This window comes from Rattus norvegicus, chromosome 4 (assembly GCF_036323735.1).
Source record: "Rattus norvegicus strain BN/NHsdMcwi chromosome 4, GRCr8, whole genome shotgun sequence".
NCBI classification, from domain to species: domain Eukaryota; kingdom Metazoa; phylum Chordata; class Mammalia; order Rodentia; family Muridae; genus Rattus; species Rattus norvegicus.
The window spans coordinates 8,330,077-8,346,734 of record NC_086022.1 but is presented as its reverse complement, the minus strand read 5'-3'; the positions used below and the strand labels follow the sequence as shown (position 1 = coordinate 8,346,734).

The 16,658-nt window shown below is 50.2% G+C and overlaps 1 protein-coding gene across 5 annotated transcripts in view; it reads left to right on the top strand.

The window, feature by feature from the left end:
• Dpp6 (dipeptidyl peptidase like 6) overlaps window positions 1-16,658 on the top strand; it is a 919,475-nt gene that overhangs the window by 895,960 nt on the left and 6,857 nt on the right. For all 5 annotated transcript variants that reach the window (XM_017592501.3, XM_017592503.3, XM_017592504.3 and 2 more), the window contains exons 18-21: window positions 7,032-7,130; window positions 10,603-10,672; window positions 12,121-12,315; window positions 13,369-13,423. In XM_017592501.3, the coding sequence (XP_017447990.1) occupies window positions 7,032-7,130; window positions 10,603-10,672; window positions 12,121-12,315; window positions 13,369-13,423 (419 nt within the window). The remainder of the gene's footprint in view (window positions 1-7,031; window positions 7,131-10,602; window positions 10,673-12,120; window positions 12,316-13,368; window positions 13,424-16,658) is intronic.

Here is a 16,658-nt window from a genome sequence, read left to right as displayed (position 1 = left end):
CAGATCATCAGGAGCAAGGACAGGTGGGTGTAAGCAAACTGCACGGTGCCTTCCCTTGAGCAGCCTGTGTGTCAGGAGCACAGTAAGGGGGCGGGCCCATCAGGAGGGCTATGATTGGATGACAGTGGGGCTCATCAATCTGTTTTAACCCAGCCCTGTTAGGAAAGTTGGAATTACTGTTACAGAGAGCTTGGTCCTCCCTAGCCTAGCCTCCCTGAGGATACTTGACTCTTCCCCCTTTAGAAAATCCTATCTCCAAACAGAACCTGTGGTGTGCTCACAGATGTGATGCTGAATAATTTAAAAGCTGCATCCTTAAGAATGTCATTATTGTGAGCACCAAAGGCCATTCATGTGTCTGTCACCATGTGGAGATGGAGAGAACAGCAGCAAAGCCACATCTGTCTGCCCCTGGTTCTAGTGTTCACATAGATGGCGGCACAAGACTATGGGCCCACGTGGGAAAGAGCTGGGATTACACTGTCCACACACCATGTCACATCTTCTGAGAGAAGATGAATGGGCTGAGGACATCACATGAGCCATGTGTGTGGACACCCACTCCTGCCTACCCATCCTGAAAGCCAGGTCAGGAGCCTCGTTAGGCTTCCCAGCTTCACGACTCAATCCCACAAAGACATCTTTCCTCCTTCCCCACATTTGATGCAGTCTATTTGGAGTTTGGTTGGTTGATTGGGGGGACATTCGTTGTTGTATTTGTTTGTTGCACATGCTTCTAAAAAATGTCCTACTCCCCCAGCCCTGCCAATTGTTTTTTTATAAAGGTTAGACCCATCCCAGCTGACATCTGGCAGTTGTCTCACTGTTCCTCTGAGCATACTGAGGCCATACCCACCTTCCCTACCCAGTATCGAGTACCACCCACTAGGCACAAACCACTCAAGAATGTGGAATACAGTTTTAAAGTGTCACTTGTCAGACTCCCCTCCAAGGAGACTTCTGGGCAATAGGGATAGGAAGGTCATATGGTAAAGAGGGCCCAAGGTCACTGCTAGTAAGGGGAGAGAGGGCAGGGAGGAGAGGAGGGGGTTTAAGAGCCACCTTGTGTGCTGGGGACCTGCTCAGTCCTGCTTGCCTATCATGCACAGAACTCTGAGTTTGGTCCTATCACCAGCATAGCATTATACTAGAAAGTCCAGCACACAGGGGGGTAGGGGCAGGAAGATCAAAAGTTCAAGGCTATTTTCAAGTTTATAGCAAGTTGAGGCTAGCCTGAGTTACTCGGGACCCCGTCTCTAAACAATGAAACAGAACCACCTTGCCCCTTAAAGTCCATGCTGACCATGGAAGAGGGTCGTGCGGATTTTCTGTAGCCCTTGGCTCTCAGAAACCTGGCCCCAGCAGAGCAGGGTGATGGCCTGCAGTAGATCTCCTTTGGCACAGAAGTGACCAGCCAAGTGGACACTCGACTGCCATGGCACCTGTCCCGAGACAGTGCCAGACACTTCCAGGCTGTGGTTACAGGATGAAGCCTGCTCTCGGGAAGCTGAGCCAGGTCTCAGTTGAGAGCCTGTCCAGTCACAGCCATGGAGAACTCTGATAGCAGGACATGTGTACAATGCACAAACACAGAGGCGGGCATCCCCTCTGTCTCCTGGTGCCTGATTTAGCCCAGCTCTTACAGCACACAGAGCAAGTTTGTATCTAATAGCTACAGTTTTCAAATATCTAAGGAGCGATTTGGTGGCCAGGAGAAAAAAGACAGCCAGGGGTGATGGTGCACTCCTTTAATCCCAGGCCTGGAGTCAAGGACAGAGGCAGGTGGATCTCTATGAGTTTAGGCCAGTGTGGTCTACATAGTGAGTTCCAGGCCAGGCAAGACTACTTGCTTAGAGACATCCCATTTAGATGTAAACTGATTTGTTAGATCAGTGGTTCTCAACCTTCTCAATGCTATAATACAGTTTCTCATGTTGTGGTGACCCCCAACCATAAAATTTTCATTGCTACTTCATAACTGTAATTTTCCACTGTTATGAATTGTAGTGTACATATCTGATACACAAGATATCTGATACATGACTTCTGTGAAAGGCCATTTGACCCACAGGTTGAGAACCACTGTCTTATGGTTCCCTCATATGTTTGAGTTGTTTTCTGAGAGCTTTTCCTGAAGAGAGAGCTGCATGGGGCTGGGGTGTGCCTCAGTGGGAGAACTTTGCCTAGCCTGCACACAGCCCTGGGTTCCAACCTAGGCACCAAACACAAAACCTGGGCCAACGATATTTTCACTGGGACACTCATGCCGTGATCCTGTGGAATCTGAGTTCACTCCTACTCTCATCTCTTCCAATGGATTTAAAACGCTTCTTCTTTAGCAGTCAAATCTTTGCATCCTTCCTTTTACCGTGTAAACTAATGCTGGCATTTGCCCCGCCCCCTTCCAGCCCAGCACAGTCTATGCCAAGGTCCTACAGGCATGAAATCATCTGAAGCGTTTTACAGTCCCTGTGTCTATAAGGTCACACTGAACTGTCACATGCCCACAGAAAGCAGCAGAACACACCACATACTGCCACCACCATTCGGTATAAGAGGGGTGATCTCCTCCAGCAGTGCAGCTGTGGTGTATGAATGGGCACCCCTTCCTAATCCCTGAACAGTGGTGAGAGGGTGTGCACATTCTCCTGCTTCTGTGTTAACTGGGCCCTCTAGGTTTTGAGGGTATCCTAAAACATTGGAATAGACAGATGAGAAGAGCTATAATAACTCCACTGCTTATTTTTATTTTGTTGTCTGTGTGGATGCGTGTGTGTGCATGCATGCATTTATTCTGCATATGAATCCGCACCTCACTTGGATGCTTGGTGCCTTCAGAGGCCAGAAGAGGGCACTGGATCACTGGCTCCGCTGGAGTAGGAGTTATACTTGTGAGCCCTGTGTGGGTGCTGAGAATCCTCTGGAAGAGCAGCCACTGCTCTTAACCTTTGAGCCATCTCTCCAGCTCCCTCTATTTTTTTTTAACTCCTTCCAGGTTATACACCAAAACAATGGCAGTTGTTATCTAAGGATAACAATCAGAGGTGTATTTATTTCAAGCTTAGTCGGGTCCATTGGCTGCTTTGTTGGCCAAAGGGCTAGACACCTTCTATGTTGGCAGGGAGTCCTTGCCCATCACCATGAATTGTCTAGGTTAACCCAGACTTGGTGGCTCCAAGTCCTCAGTGTGGAGCCCACCGGCTGGCAAGGGGGCCAAGAAGAGATAAGGCACTCAGAAGTCTGTTATCCTGTGTGTGAAGTCTTGATGGGAAATGGTGTGGGAACAAACACGCTGGCCAGAGACCTCCAAATCAACGCCACAAAACCTTCTGTTGGCTGTGAAAAGTCTTCTGAACCACAGAGGTGCACATGGCAACCTTCTGGGAAGGGGAAATGGCCAGCTTTGTGTGAGGTCTTAGCATAGAATCTTAGCTAGACAAATTGGCACATAACATACACCAAATGGAGAATAAGCCAGGTGATGGTACTCATACCCTCAGGGATGCCTACAGAGAGAGTCAGGAGAGACCTCACTTCCTGCAAACACCTCTCAGAGGGCATGGAGCACCAGCAGCTGACCAGTGTGCCAAACACAGTATCACCCTCCATGAACATAGTACCCCTAGTTGTTAGACACACACAGCCCTCATCATGATGTCCAGCATGCTGCTGGAGTCTGGAGATAAGACCACTCATCTGACCCTGCCTTCTAGATGCTCAGTGTCTAGCCAGAGAATCGAGGAGAGGAGATATGGCCCAAAAGAACAATCACCCTGCACCACAAACTGTCAAGCTGGATGTAACAAGGAAAAAGGACTCAGAGTAAAGAGAGGTCTAACTGAGATGTCTTTATACTTCTGGGTCTGTTCTTTGAGTTAACCGAGGGATGTAGCCCCACAGTTGATGGATGGTCTCTGCCACAAAGAGCAAGCACAAGGAAGAATAATGCATGGGAAAGCAATAAAAAAAAAGCCAGTGGGGGAGGAAACGGTACTGCCTGACCATCGGATGCCCACACAGCACAGAGCTACTAGAGAACAGTGTGGACATCTGTTCACACAGCCTGGAGTGTCAAACGTCCACAGGAAAGAAACCGAACCTAAGGGCCAGGAAGCCCTTTCCCCTCTAGGTCAGTTGCTTATGGTTTCCACTGCAATTTGCCCATAATTTCCAATGACTCGGCAGAGCCAGCGATTGCTCCAAGCCCCAGAGCCACATGGGAACAGCCTGCAGGCCACACAGCCAGGGGAGTGGCTTCCTGAGTCGGCATTTGTCTCTGTGGGCTCTCTGTGTCCAGATCTGATAACAGCTAATTCCACCAAATATTAGAGGGGCTCACATTTAATTAAGGAGTGGACATGTGTGTGCTGCAGCCTGGAGGTCCCTGCTGCCCCGAAGTCAAAAGCAGAGTCCTCAGGGAACATACCGATCTTTTCTTATATCTCCTCTGAGCTCCTGCCCTCTTTGAATGCAATTAGGGGAACAAATAAACTAGCTTAACTCAACTCCCCTGTGAGACCGCCAGTTCTCTGCTGATAAACCCAGTTGTGTGGGCAATCATTAAATGAGAAATCTAATATTTAACTAAATTTAATAGTCTGTTGCTTTGGTGCTCTTCTGCAGAAGGTGGGATTTCAATAGAGAGGAGCAAGCTATTCAAAGGCAGCCTGAATAGTCGCTGAGCGATTAGAAGTTGCTACGCCCCACACAAGGCCAGACTGACAGGGCTAGATGTGGGTGATGGGCATTTAGCTAGCTCTGCACTCGCTCTAGGAAAGCCTGGCTGGGTGGGCAACCACGCATATTTGTGATTCCCAGTTTGATCCGCTCCCTCCAGAATAGCGTGTAAGATTGCAGAGCGGCATTTAGAGCCAGCTCATGTGAATTACATTCAAGGAGAGTTGAGCCAATTGCAAGAGGCTCCGGGCACCGACCCACTCACACAGAGGAAGTTCCATAGGGCCCTGGTGGCACAAGCTGAGTGAGGTCGATGCACTCCTCTTTGCCGATTGCGCTGATACCCCTGAGCTCCCACGTTTGCAGCCATGTCACCTCCATCCGCTGAACACAGCCAGGTCCCTTCCCCACGCTGCACTTAGAACAATCACACACTCAGGCAGCGTGCTAACCATGGAAGGTTCCTCCCTGGTTGTCTTAGCTGGAACTGTGATGAAATGCCGTGACCAAAAGCAGCTCGGGGAGGAGAGGGCTTATTTCATCTTATAGCTCATCTACGTTAGCCCAGGCAGGAACCTGCAGGGAAAGACTGAGGCAGAGGCCAGGGGCCGGGGGGGTGCTTACTGGCTTGCTCCTCACGAAGTACTCAGCCTACTTTCTACAGAACCCAGTACCACCAGCCAAGGGATGGCACCACCCACAAGGAGTTGGGCCCTCCCATACCAATGATCGATCACGAAAATGCACTGCGGACCTACAGAAGGCCAGTTTTATAAAGGCATTCTCTCAACTGAGGCTCCCTATTCCCACGTGATGCTGACTTGTATCAAGTTGCCATAAACCCAGACAGCACAAGGGTTATATGGGACCTCCATGAGCTGAAGCGTTGAGATGACATCTGAAGTTAGGATTCTTACACTAAGCTTGGATCTGGGACTATCAGTGAACCAAGTCAGAATCCCAGCATTCACCGAACGTTAGCTTCCATGTGCAATTAGTCTTTCAAGTGCCAAAGACTCTACGATCAATTTGTTGGATATTTGTTTTCCATTGTATTGTTGAAGTCACACATGGGACAGGGAATGGTTAACAGCCACCCCTCGGTTTTCTCAAATACCTCACAGAGCATTGGATTCCTGAAACCCCTGGAGTGCCTCTCAGTCCTGATCCATCTGTGACTGTCTTGGGAGGATAGCAAAAGGACACACAGGGAACCAGGGGTTGGAGGAGCTTCAGGCAGGAGCCAGGTTGGCTAATGTCTAAGTGAAAGCTGGAGCTGGATGACCATGTGTAACCATGGCAACTAAGTTGGTAGCTTGCCAATCATTTTCAGCTGCTTATCAGCGCATCACAGGCACAGGATCTCCCCCACCCCACCCTTCCAGAAGTACACCATCCCCGCTCCCACAGATGGTGGAGATCCTGGAGTCACACAATGCTGCGTTACCCACAGCAGCCATGGGTTAACCTCTGATGCCTTCAAGAAACATGACTGTGTGATGGTTTTGTTTTCAAGGGCTCATGAAAGACCCTAGCATTCTTCATAGCACCATGACTTTAAAACATTTTCCAATCCTAGCCTTCCAGGGAATTGGACAAGCTAAAGGCAGAGTCCCTTGAAAACAGTTCGCTTTTCCAACCCTATATGAAACCTTAAAGAAAGAAAAGGAAGTCCTGTGTATTTATTATTTATGAGATGATGAAATGGGGTCGCACAGCCATTTCAGCAGGTGAGCAAAATGGGCTTCCTCCCTTCCAGCGAACCAATTTCTGAGGTGGTATTTGTGTGTCGTAACCTGAAAATGAAGAACCATGCAGAGAAGCCACAACACAGTCACCCTAAGCACCTGCACGAGGGAGGGTAGGCCCTTGAAGTGCAAAACATTGCTCTTGGGACATTGCTATCTGTGACCATGGTCACCAACTCCAATCTCTAAAGACCAGATAACTTATAGGTTAAAGTAAGAAATCTGGGGATGGTGGTGAGGCTACAGTCTGGTGTCCTCTCTGCTGACGTTGACTTGTCATTGTGGCTCTCTCCTCCTCCAGATAAGTGGTATTGCTTTTCTTGAACCCAACAGACTTATAATGGATCACACCAGCGCCACACTGAAAACAGACGTGTATGGCAAAGGAGGTAGACAGATGGGGCGTAGAGATCTCTGACAAGCCCGTGTTCCTGATTTGATTTTAGGGCCCCAGGTCTTGAATGAGCTGTTGATATCTCCTCTTATCGATCTGTACAGCAGCAAGCAACCCACAGAGCTGCTTCTGGGAAGCAGTGTAGGAGGCCTGTGAGGACTCCCAAGCCCATCTAGACCCCAGAATCCAACGTGTTCTTTCCCCATTTCTAGGAATGTTTGACTTGGAAGCAAATGAGCAAGTGCAGAAAGCCATCAACGATCGGCAGATGCCTAAAATTGAATACCGGAAAATTGAAGTGGAAGATTACAGTAAGTTCTGCTTTTCTGCCCTTTGAAAGGTCAACCGTGGAGGCTCCAGCTCTACCCAGTGCCTCCCTACCTGGTAACCACCCTACCTCAGCTCACTATGCCCAACCTCAAGATGATCCGGTGACAGCAAAAAACAGAGTTCATGATTCCTCTCCTGTAGAGGGCAGGACAGAACCTCTCTTCTGATCACCATGTATGGGAGAACACCTCTGTCCTCTGTACTGTGCTGTCTTCCATGCCCAGTATCCTACCTCTGTGCTTGCTGTGGGCTGATGGGAAGTGTCCTTGTAACTGGAGAAATGTATCCTGAGGGTGTCAGCACTGTCCGAGGCTCCCTGACACTGACCTCCTCCTGCCTCTCTTCTTTCACACTCCAGCCACTGCCTCAGTTCAGGACGGCTGCCTCTGCACCAGACCGAGATCCAGCCTGTTTGCTGAAACGGGCTTGCAGCAGCTAGGAAGTTACCAAAACCTCATGTGCAACCCAGTTCAATGTGGCTGACCCTGGCATCGTAGCTGCCCACTGTCCTTAACCTTAGAAAAAGTCCAGTGTCCAGGAAGCCTCATCTCCTTTCTTCTCCTGTCTAGGTTCTCTAGCAAATGGGCACAGCATTGCTTAGTTCTTAGATCCCCAGAGTTCAGAGGTACCTAACATCCTGCATTCATATCCCTCTTGGCATCATTTCTGCAGTCATGGGCAGGCTTCAGTTCCTGGGAGGACTCTGTCTGATCCATAGTCACTGGAAAAGCTCTGTTTCCAGAGGCAAGGGTGGCCAGGCTTAGGGAAAGCAGACAAGACTCACTGGCTGTATGCCTTATGAGTGCCTTCTAGAGCCATCTCCAAGATTCCTGCATCTGCTGTGCTTGTAGGTAGTCTGGGCACTGGACTGTTGGCATGTATATATACCCTTCTGCTCTGCAGCCTAGAGATGATGCAGCCACCTGCAGGCTGTGCACTTCCAGGAGCAGGAAGCAAGGACCCCCCAAGTGGCACAGTGGGACCACACAGTAGGACCACACAGTGAACACAGTGGGACAATTCATTTACAACAGAAAGCAAATGGTGTGGGTGTTCAGAGAACAGAGAATGAGCCAAGTTGTGTAGGAAGGGTGCCTGCACGGAATCATGGGTTATAAACTGTCCCTTCTGTGGGCCTGGGGTTGACTTAGACATCAGAGCACCATCCAGAACACAGCTTAGGCAAGAATGAGCATGCTTTAGGGAGGCCACTGTGGACTCCCCTCTCACAGGACCTAAGTGAGACAGGACGCAACAGCAATGCACCAACACATATGATCCACCCCAGACACTCTCCAAAGCACCCCAGGTCCCTATCAAATTATGTGCGATCGCACTATGTCCACATATGCTTGTGTTGTCCCTGATGGCCAGCTCCATCCACCTCTGGAGTCAGTCACATGTGGAAACAGGCTGGGCTGTGAGTTCACCTCCCTCCAACCCACCCCAGATCAGAGGCCTCCTCTTGTCACTGCTCTGAGAAGGGACCAAGGGAAGAAATGAAGGAGGGTCTCGGGAGAGAGAAGAGTTTTAAAAATTGTTGCCTGAGAACGTCACAATCTACTCTGACCAAGAACTGCGTTTATGCTCTGAATATTGTCTCCAACATGCCACGGTGCCCTGCTGAAACATGTCCGTGCTCTAGGCTTTTGCAGCCGGGTGCCAGGGTGACTCACCTCCCTGTGAGGGTTCCTGTTCTTTGCAGCTCCCAAAACCCCCAACTCCTCATTACTCTGCCTACTGCTGTCACCCCATCTCCTTCACCTTCCTTAGGAAAGCCACAAAGGGCCCACAGGACATCACTAACACCCAGCCCTGCTCCCAGGCCTCCCCAGCACTGTAACAGGAGAGGGAACCAGGGAAGGCCACCATATCTGCCAAGGCAGGACGCTGGGAAGCCAGCCTTTGGAGCAAATGTTGACCCCTTCTGGAGACCCGTTGACAGTTTTGATTTTTATTTGTGCTGCTAGACAAGCCTTCTGAGAAAGTAGGTGGTGGTCAGAACAGCTCTCTCAGTGCATTCTTTAGACTTGCAGCTTCTTCTCAAGGTCCACCCTGCAGTGTAACCACATCATGCATTGTAGATATCTCTGTGATACCCTGCAATGCCTGCCTCTCTGCCAGTCCCTGGGCCACAGATTCAATTTGCAAGCCATTAGCAATCGGGCTGGGTCAATAATGAAAGGTTGTTTCAGAGCCGGCTGCCAGGGCTGGGGTGAGTCTTCAGAGGGCTGGGGGGACTGGGGTGAGTCTTCAGAGGGCTGCCAGGGCTGGGGTGAGTCTTCAGAGGGCTGCCAGGGCTGGGGTGAGTCTTCAGAGGGCTGCCAGGGCTGGGGTGAGTCTTCAGAGGGCTGGGGGGACTGGGGTGAGTCTTCAGAGGGCTGGGGGGACTGGGGTGAGTCTTCAGAGGGCTGCCAGGGCTGGGGTGAGTCTTCAGAGGGCTGGGGGGACTGGGGTGAGTCTTCAGAGGGCTGCCAGGGCTGGGGTGAGTCTTCAGAGGGCTGCTGGAACTGGGGTGAGTCTTCAGAGGGCTGCCAGGGCTGGGGTGAGTCTTCAGAGGGATGCTGGAACTGGGGTGAGTCTTCAGAGGGCTGCCAGGGCTGGGGTGTGTCTACAGTCACTGCACTAGAAAGCCACTAATTCCCATTTAATTGCCAGGCCTCTGGTAATCTGGCGTGCAGTTACTCTCAATAAACACATTCCCGCGGCAGCAGGAAGGCTTGCTGTAGAGATGGGATGAACAAAGAAAGAGCTGTGGGGTAATTTCCTGAGGTTTGATTCTTACCATCCCTGCCCATCCATCTCATGACACCAATGACCAAACCTCAGTGGCCATAGGAGCACAGCTATCCTGACTCCTCCCCTAGGGTTCTGTCCTTGAGGGTCTAGCAGGTCAGTTGAGTATGCTCTCACCTGAGCATGTCACCCACTTGGGTTGTGGAGCTGGCTCGGCAGTTAAAAGCACTGACTCTCTCCCAGAAGATCCAGGTTCAATTACCAACACCACAGGGCAGTTCACAGCTGTAAGTTTCAGAGGTTCCAACCTCTGAACGCCCTTTTCCGGCCTCTGTAGGCACCAGGCATCTATGCAAGCGAAACACCTACCCATACACATAAGATGAAAGGTAAACCTATCCACCCCAGTACATGGTGAAGCTGGCCTTTAGTGGCTTTCTATGTGGAATTCTGCCATCAGCAGGTACCTATGGGACCTGAGGAGATTCACACTCTTCTTGTGTAAGGTGAAGTTTGAGCTCCAGTCCAGAGATAGCCACAAAGCCGGTGACATGCCCAAAGGCCCACAAGAAGTTATTGTATACGCTCCCTCTGTAGACTTCCTACCTTTCCCTCCCACACGGCATCCACAGAAATGAAGAAACAGAACCAGGGCACACACTCGTCAGTCTCCTGCCCCAGCTGCCCCTGACCTGCCTATATTTTCCCTTTCCCCAGGCTTGCCAATGCAAATCTTGAAGCCGGCCACCTTCACTGACACAGCCCACTACCCTTTATTGCTCGTGGTGTAAGTATGACTGTCTCTCTCTCTTCTTTCCTTCCTTCCTTCTTTTCTTCCTTCCTTCCTTTCTTTTTCTCTCCCTCTCTCCCCCTCTCTTTCTCTCTTCCTTCCTTTCTCCTTCCCTCTTTCTCTCTCTCTCTCTCCTCTCTCTCTCTGTCTTCTCTCTCTCTTGTCTCTGTCTCTGTCTCTGTCTCTGTCTCTGTCTCTGTCTCTGTCTCTCTCTCTCTCTCTCTCTCTCTCTCTCTCTCTCCACATGCCTTCTTAAGACTCATCAGTACAAGAAGAGGGAACTTCTTCTTTCTTAGGGGGAGAAGTAGGGTAGATGATGTTATCTGTTTAGTTCTTAAGACAGATTGGCTTGTCAGCAAAGGACAGACTTTCCCTGTAGTTGCTGAAGACCCCTAGAGGTAGCAGCACAGTGGGGGGCCCCAGATACCAGTGGTGTGTTTTTATCATTGTAGAGAGATTGTGAGAACATTTCTGGCCTTAACAAGTATATAAAATCATGGCCCCATAAGATCGTATCATCTAGTGACATCTTCATATAGCTCAGTTTGATATTTACACACCAGCGTGTCCCAAAGGTGCAGTTCTCCGAACACACCCTCGCCCTTAACTGATACATAATAGTGACACAAGAGTGCCTCCCCCCGCCCCCACACACCCGTCTGTCCTGAACCTGTCCACAGCATGGGCTGCTTCCCATGGTGTAAATTCCCACTGGAAGGGCTTCGAAGCCACAGCATGGTGTCCTTAGAGGAGAAGGAAAGAGCCAAGTCCAGTGCCCCTCCCCCACAGTGAGAGCTCCCGGAGAAAGTGGGGAAGTCACTGGGCCAGCCTGGGTGTTGTTTCTTCCAACTTAACCATAAAGAAACTTTCTAAACCAAGGAGCAGCTGGAGGAATCCCGCATCTTGGGCACTCAGGTGACAGGCATTGGAGTGGGAGCAGATCAAACCCCAAGCAAGCAGGAAGAGCTTCACCATGTTGGAAATGCTCACCAAAGTTCAGGGGACATAGCTAAAGTGCTTGATACACCAATCAAGGGCCTGAGTTCCATCCCCAGAAATTATATTTTTAAAATGTAAGGTATGGTGACATGCTGCATAATCCCAGGCCTCAGGAAGAGAGTGGGATTGTCCCTGGACCTCTCAGCTAGGCCAGCCTAGCCCATGTGCTTGAGTTCCTGGCCAGTGAAAGACCCCAAGAGCACAAAACAAGTCATGTAGTGCCCGAGGAATAACACCAGAGTTGGCCTCTGGCCTACATGCATGTGGTGCCATAGGATTTGCTGAGGGGTATGAGCAGCTCACCCACCCTAGACAGCAGAACCAGAGGCTCAGGAGCAAACACAGGGCACCAGGGGAAGAGAAAGACACAGCTGCCCATGAGAAAGCTCCTCAGATGCGCTGTTTGCCAGCCACCATGCCGCACACTGAGAACCTACCTCTTCTAGGGATGGTACTCCAGGGAGTCAGAGCGTGTCAGAGAGGTTTGAAGTGACCTGGGAGACAGTGTTGGTGAGCAGCCATGGAGCAGTGGTGGTCAAGTGTGACGGCCGAGGCAGCGGCTTTCAGGGAACCAAGCTCTTGCACGAAGTACGGAGGCGGCTAGGCTTCCTGGAGGAGAAGGACCAGATGGAAGCTGTGAGGTGAGCAGCCATGCTGGCTGGGCAGGGGTGGGGCAGGGAAGGTGGAGAGGATGCTGTGTCTCAGCGGGGGCTGCACCTGGGGCAGGCTGGCTGCTGCTGCTGTCCACACATATCTCGTGCTTGCACTCACAAAGCCCTGTTCCCTTCCCTGTCTTCTGCTCTTACCTCATCCCATCTGACAGTGAGGCCCACTGACTCCTCCCTGTCATGGAGAAGCCAGGGAAAACATCCCAAGTTCTTTGGATGGAACCCATGAGCATGTAGTCCCTGGAGCCCCTTCCTCGGAGCTCAGGGATAAAAAAATAAGGGCTGTTTTTCTCTCATTCTCTAAAAGCAAGGAGTGAGCTCTCCAGCTGAGCAAAGACAACAGCAAACATGTTCTAGAAAAACATCATTGATGTCACTTCTCAACCCAGGAGCTCAGAGAGCAAGAGCCCAGCAATAGTTCTAAGGCTTGGCACCATCAGATCTAAGGGCAGATTTTCTTTGTGGAAGGAGAAGGTTGACACCAGCCCATCTCAGTAAATCCCTGAAGCTCTCTAGCTCTGAATGTCCTCTGCTTGCTCATATACTCTTGGAGCCCATGTGATGGGTGTAAAGTCCCCTGCATAAGGACAGTCACATAACCCAGCACCATATTGTAGAAGAGAAGATGGCAGGGAATGCAAGGGACGAGTCAAAAGGACTCTGGTGCTTCCGATGTTTCAGCTATCACCTGGCAGTTTCTCCAGAAGCCTCACAAGGGTGCTATACATTCAGAGTGTAAATACACAGTGAGCACCACATAAATAAAATCAATAAGCAACTGCATATAGAATCCCAAGATGGTTGGGGATTTGGCTCAGTGGTAGAGCGCTTGCCTAGCAAGCGCAAGGCCCTGGGTTCGGTCCCCAGCTCCAAAAAAAAAAAAAAAAAAAAAAATAGAATCCCAAGATCCTTCCTAATTTGAAGAAGTTCTTCACGCATGCTAGCGATCATCAATATAGCTCTGTAGACCACGGGCTACAGAGGAGGCTCACAGAAGCTCTCTTCCTTTCTCCCCTCTCCCTGCAGAACCATGCTGAAGGAGCAGTACATTGACAAGACTCGGGTAGCTGTGTTTGGGAAGGTGAGTCATGCTGTCTCCAGCCTGGGCATATGAGTCCCCGAGCACAGAGCCATGTAAGCCTCCTTGTGAGCCTTTTGAGATCACCTGTGGCCTTGGGGGAGGGAGAGAAAAGAGGAAGGGTTAGTGACTGTGGCTTTGTGGGGAGAGCTTATCTTCTGTCTTCGTCACATTGCCTGAAAGGAGGAAATAGGCCAGGATCTTGTCAGAGAGCTCCACTGAACTCTTCACTAATTCCCTGTGGAGCCTGGCAAGCTCTGATGGATACTCCGGGAGAGGAAGGAACAGGACCCAGGGTGTGGAGCTCTGTCTGTGTACAGCCACACTAATCCTCATGTTTTCTCTGATGGAAGGAAGGCTGTGGGTTCCCCACGGCTGAAGCACAGCCGTTTCCAACCCGGCAGTTCATCATGTGGCTTGGGCTGGCCCCTATGGGCTGTCATGGAGGCCCAATGATTGGAATCAGGTCTCCAAGGGCCACTTGTGTGGCCTAGTAGACCACCCTCCCCTCTTTATACAACCTAGACTGGAAACCCCTCCTGCACCTCCTGGCCCCTCCCCCTGGCCCCCAGCACAGCCCCTTCAGGGGAACCCAGCAGTCAGCATCAGAATACATAATACAGACTAGGGAGCATTGTATACTGGGGCCTGACAGCATTGCATGGGAGACTCCAGAAATAAGCCCAACAGAGCCCACCACTACTGAATTACTTTGTTCCTGGCTTTCACCAAACAAAACTACCTGACAAAAAGCAGCTTGAGGGAGAAATGATTTCTGTTGGTTTCTATGTTGGGGAAGCCATGGCAGCCATGGTAGTGAGAGCTAGAGTTATATGTCTGGAGTAAGGGTCAGGAAGAAGAGAAAACAGAGAGACTGAGGCCAGAAGGTTGGCTGTGGCTTTGCATCTAAACTGTGCTAGGACCCCAGGATCCCTTCTTCTTTAAAGAAGATACTCATGGCCCAGTGCCTGCCAGTTAGACTCATGTCTAAAAGGTTCCATGGTATCCCAGAAGAGTATTACTAGTTGGGGGCTGATGCTTAAAACATGAGCTTTAGAGTCATTTTATCTGAACCTGCAGAAGTGAGGCCACCGAGAGAGGCTCCAGTGGACTCTCTTCTTGGCTCAGAGATAGAACAGAGCCTGGAGATTGCCCCAAGGCTTGTTCTAGACACTCAATGCCTGTGTGGAGCCCAGAGCCAGCTGAATCACTGATAAACTTATTTGAGGGTCAATACCCACCACACCCCTTAGCCCTCACACACTGACTCCCCAACACCCTGGTGGTAGAAGTGAGGGAGTCAGAACCTGTGTCTTTATTAAGCTTCACTTTGTCCAAACACACACTAGTGTCCAGCTCGAAGGTGAGCTAGCCTGGCCTTTTTCCTCTGCCTCAGACAGTCCTGCTCACTGGGACCATGTCACTGTCTCTGGCCACAGGGTCATCTAGATGTCAGTGGGCTTTACCAGAGTGTAGCCCACTGAGTACACAGGCAGCCAAGCATGTCATGTGGAGAGGCACCATGTACCTACCGATGCCATCCATCCCCCACCCCGCCCCATCCCCAGCCTTGAATCTATCCTTCCCAGCTCTGTTGAGTGAGGCCACACTTCACTGAGTAGCCTGGGTCTGTCTGGGGTTTGTTTTGCTTTGTTCAAGCATGTCTTAAACAGAGGCTTTCTGCGCCTCCAACTTGGGTTCTCACTTCCCTTCTGTCCCATGAACCATCAACTTTTTATTACTATTATTGCACGGTATGGTCCTGGGTGCCATCGATCCTTTCAGTACTTCAGCTTTCTGTGGCCTTTCCTTTTGTTTCCTCATGAGTCTTCCTGCCACTTAGCTATATGTATCCCTTCCTTCCACAATGAGAGGGCTCAGAGCCAGAGAACCCTGTGCAGAAGTAGCTGTTCCCCACGGACAAGAGGACATCTGTGACTTGTATCCTGCCAGCACTGGCCAGAAGGGTTTACAGGAACATGCAGAGTCTATTGACAAAGCAATGGTACTTCCTGGAAAGTAATGTTCCGGGTGTGGTGTGCACATCTCTAACCCTGTCCTTGGGACTCTTACAGGGCAGGAAGGAGAGTTCAGGGCAGCCTGTGCTAAATAGTCCTGTCTACAGAAGTAGGAGAATGGGGAAGAGGAGGAGGGAGGAGAGAAGGAGAGAAAGAAAGTAGGAGGGAAAGAAAGAAGGAGAAAAGAAAACTGAAAAACTTTCATTATTATTTTAAAATATTGACAAGATTCTCCTGCCCTGCTTTAAAAGAAAAAAAACCACTACCACAGCACAGTATAACAACATGGACACACTATCAAACTAATGGGGAGATTGGCATGATGTGGATGTTACCCAGGCTTCATCAATTGTGAGGTTCTCCAAACTCCATGTTGCCAATGTCAGCACACCCAGGTTTGCACACATGCATACACATGCACATGTATTCATTTAGTTACATATGTGTACTTACTCTCACACATACATGTTTATCCAACATCGACATTTACACACTCATACACATATGTGCTCACATGTTCACATAAGTACACAGGCTCGCGATACACATACATACCTATGCAACTGTATTTTCAGCTGTATACCCATACATACATGCACACATGCACACTTGCATACATGTTCTTACGTTTCTTTGCTTATAGGGTCGCATATATACACAAGCTCACAAATGTTCACCTCTCTCTCTCTCTCTCTCTCTCTCTCTCTCTCTCTCTCACACACACACACACACACACACACACACACACACTCACACACTCACTCATACACCCACATAGACAGTCATGTAAACCTTTTGTAACCTCCACTGTTCCCTGGTTCTGTCTGCCCATTTGTGCTCAGACAAGTGTCACATCCATCCCTTCCCCTTGACTCTTCTCGGCAGGCTTAACACTTAAGGGAAGCCACACAGTGATGGGCACAGCTTCAGCTAGGAGAACAAGCTGGGGTTCCCATGCCCAGCAATCAGGCCACATGGGTGCCAAGGCTCACTCTGCCTGCAGACACACACAAGGTTCATGAAGCCCTGAGTGACACCTGTTTCTCCAGCCCACCAGGAGGCCCCGTTCACCTTCTGTTACATCACAGAGACAGGCACTGGCTGTAAATGAGGAAGCAGGAAGGACAGCGGGCTGTCAGCTGGACTGCAGTGCTGGACACCAGCCTTCCTTAGTCACCACCCTAGGCAGGGGTTGCATCTCTGTCATTAGCACATTAACC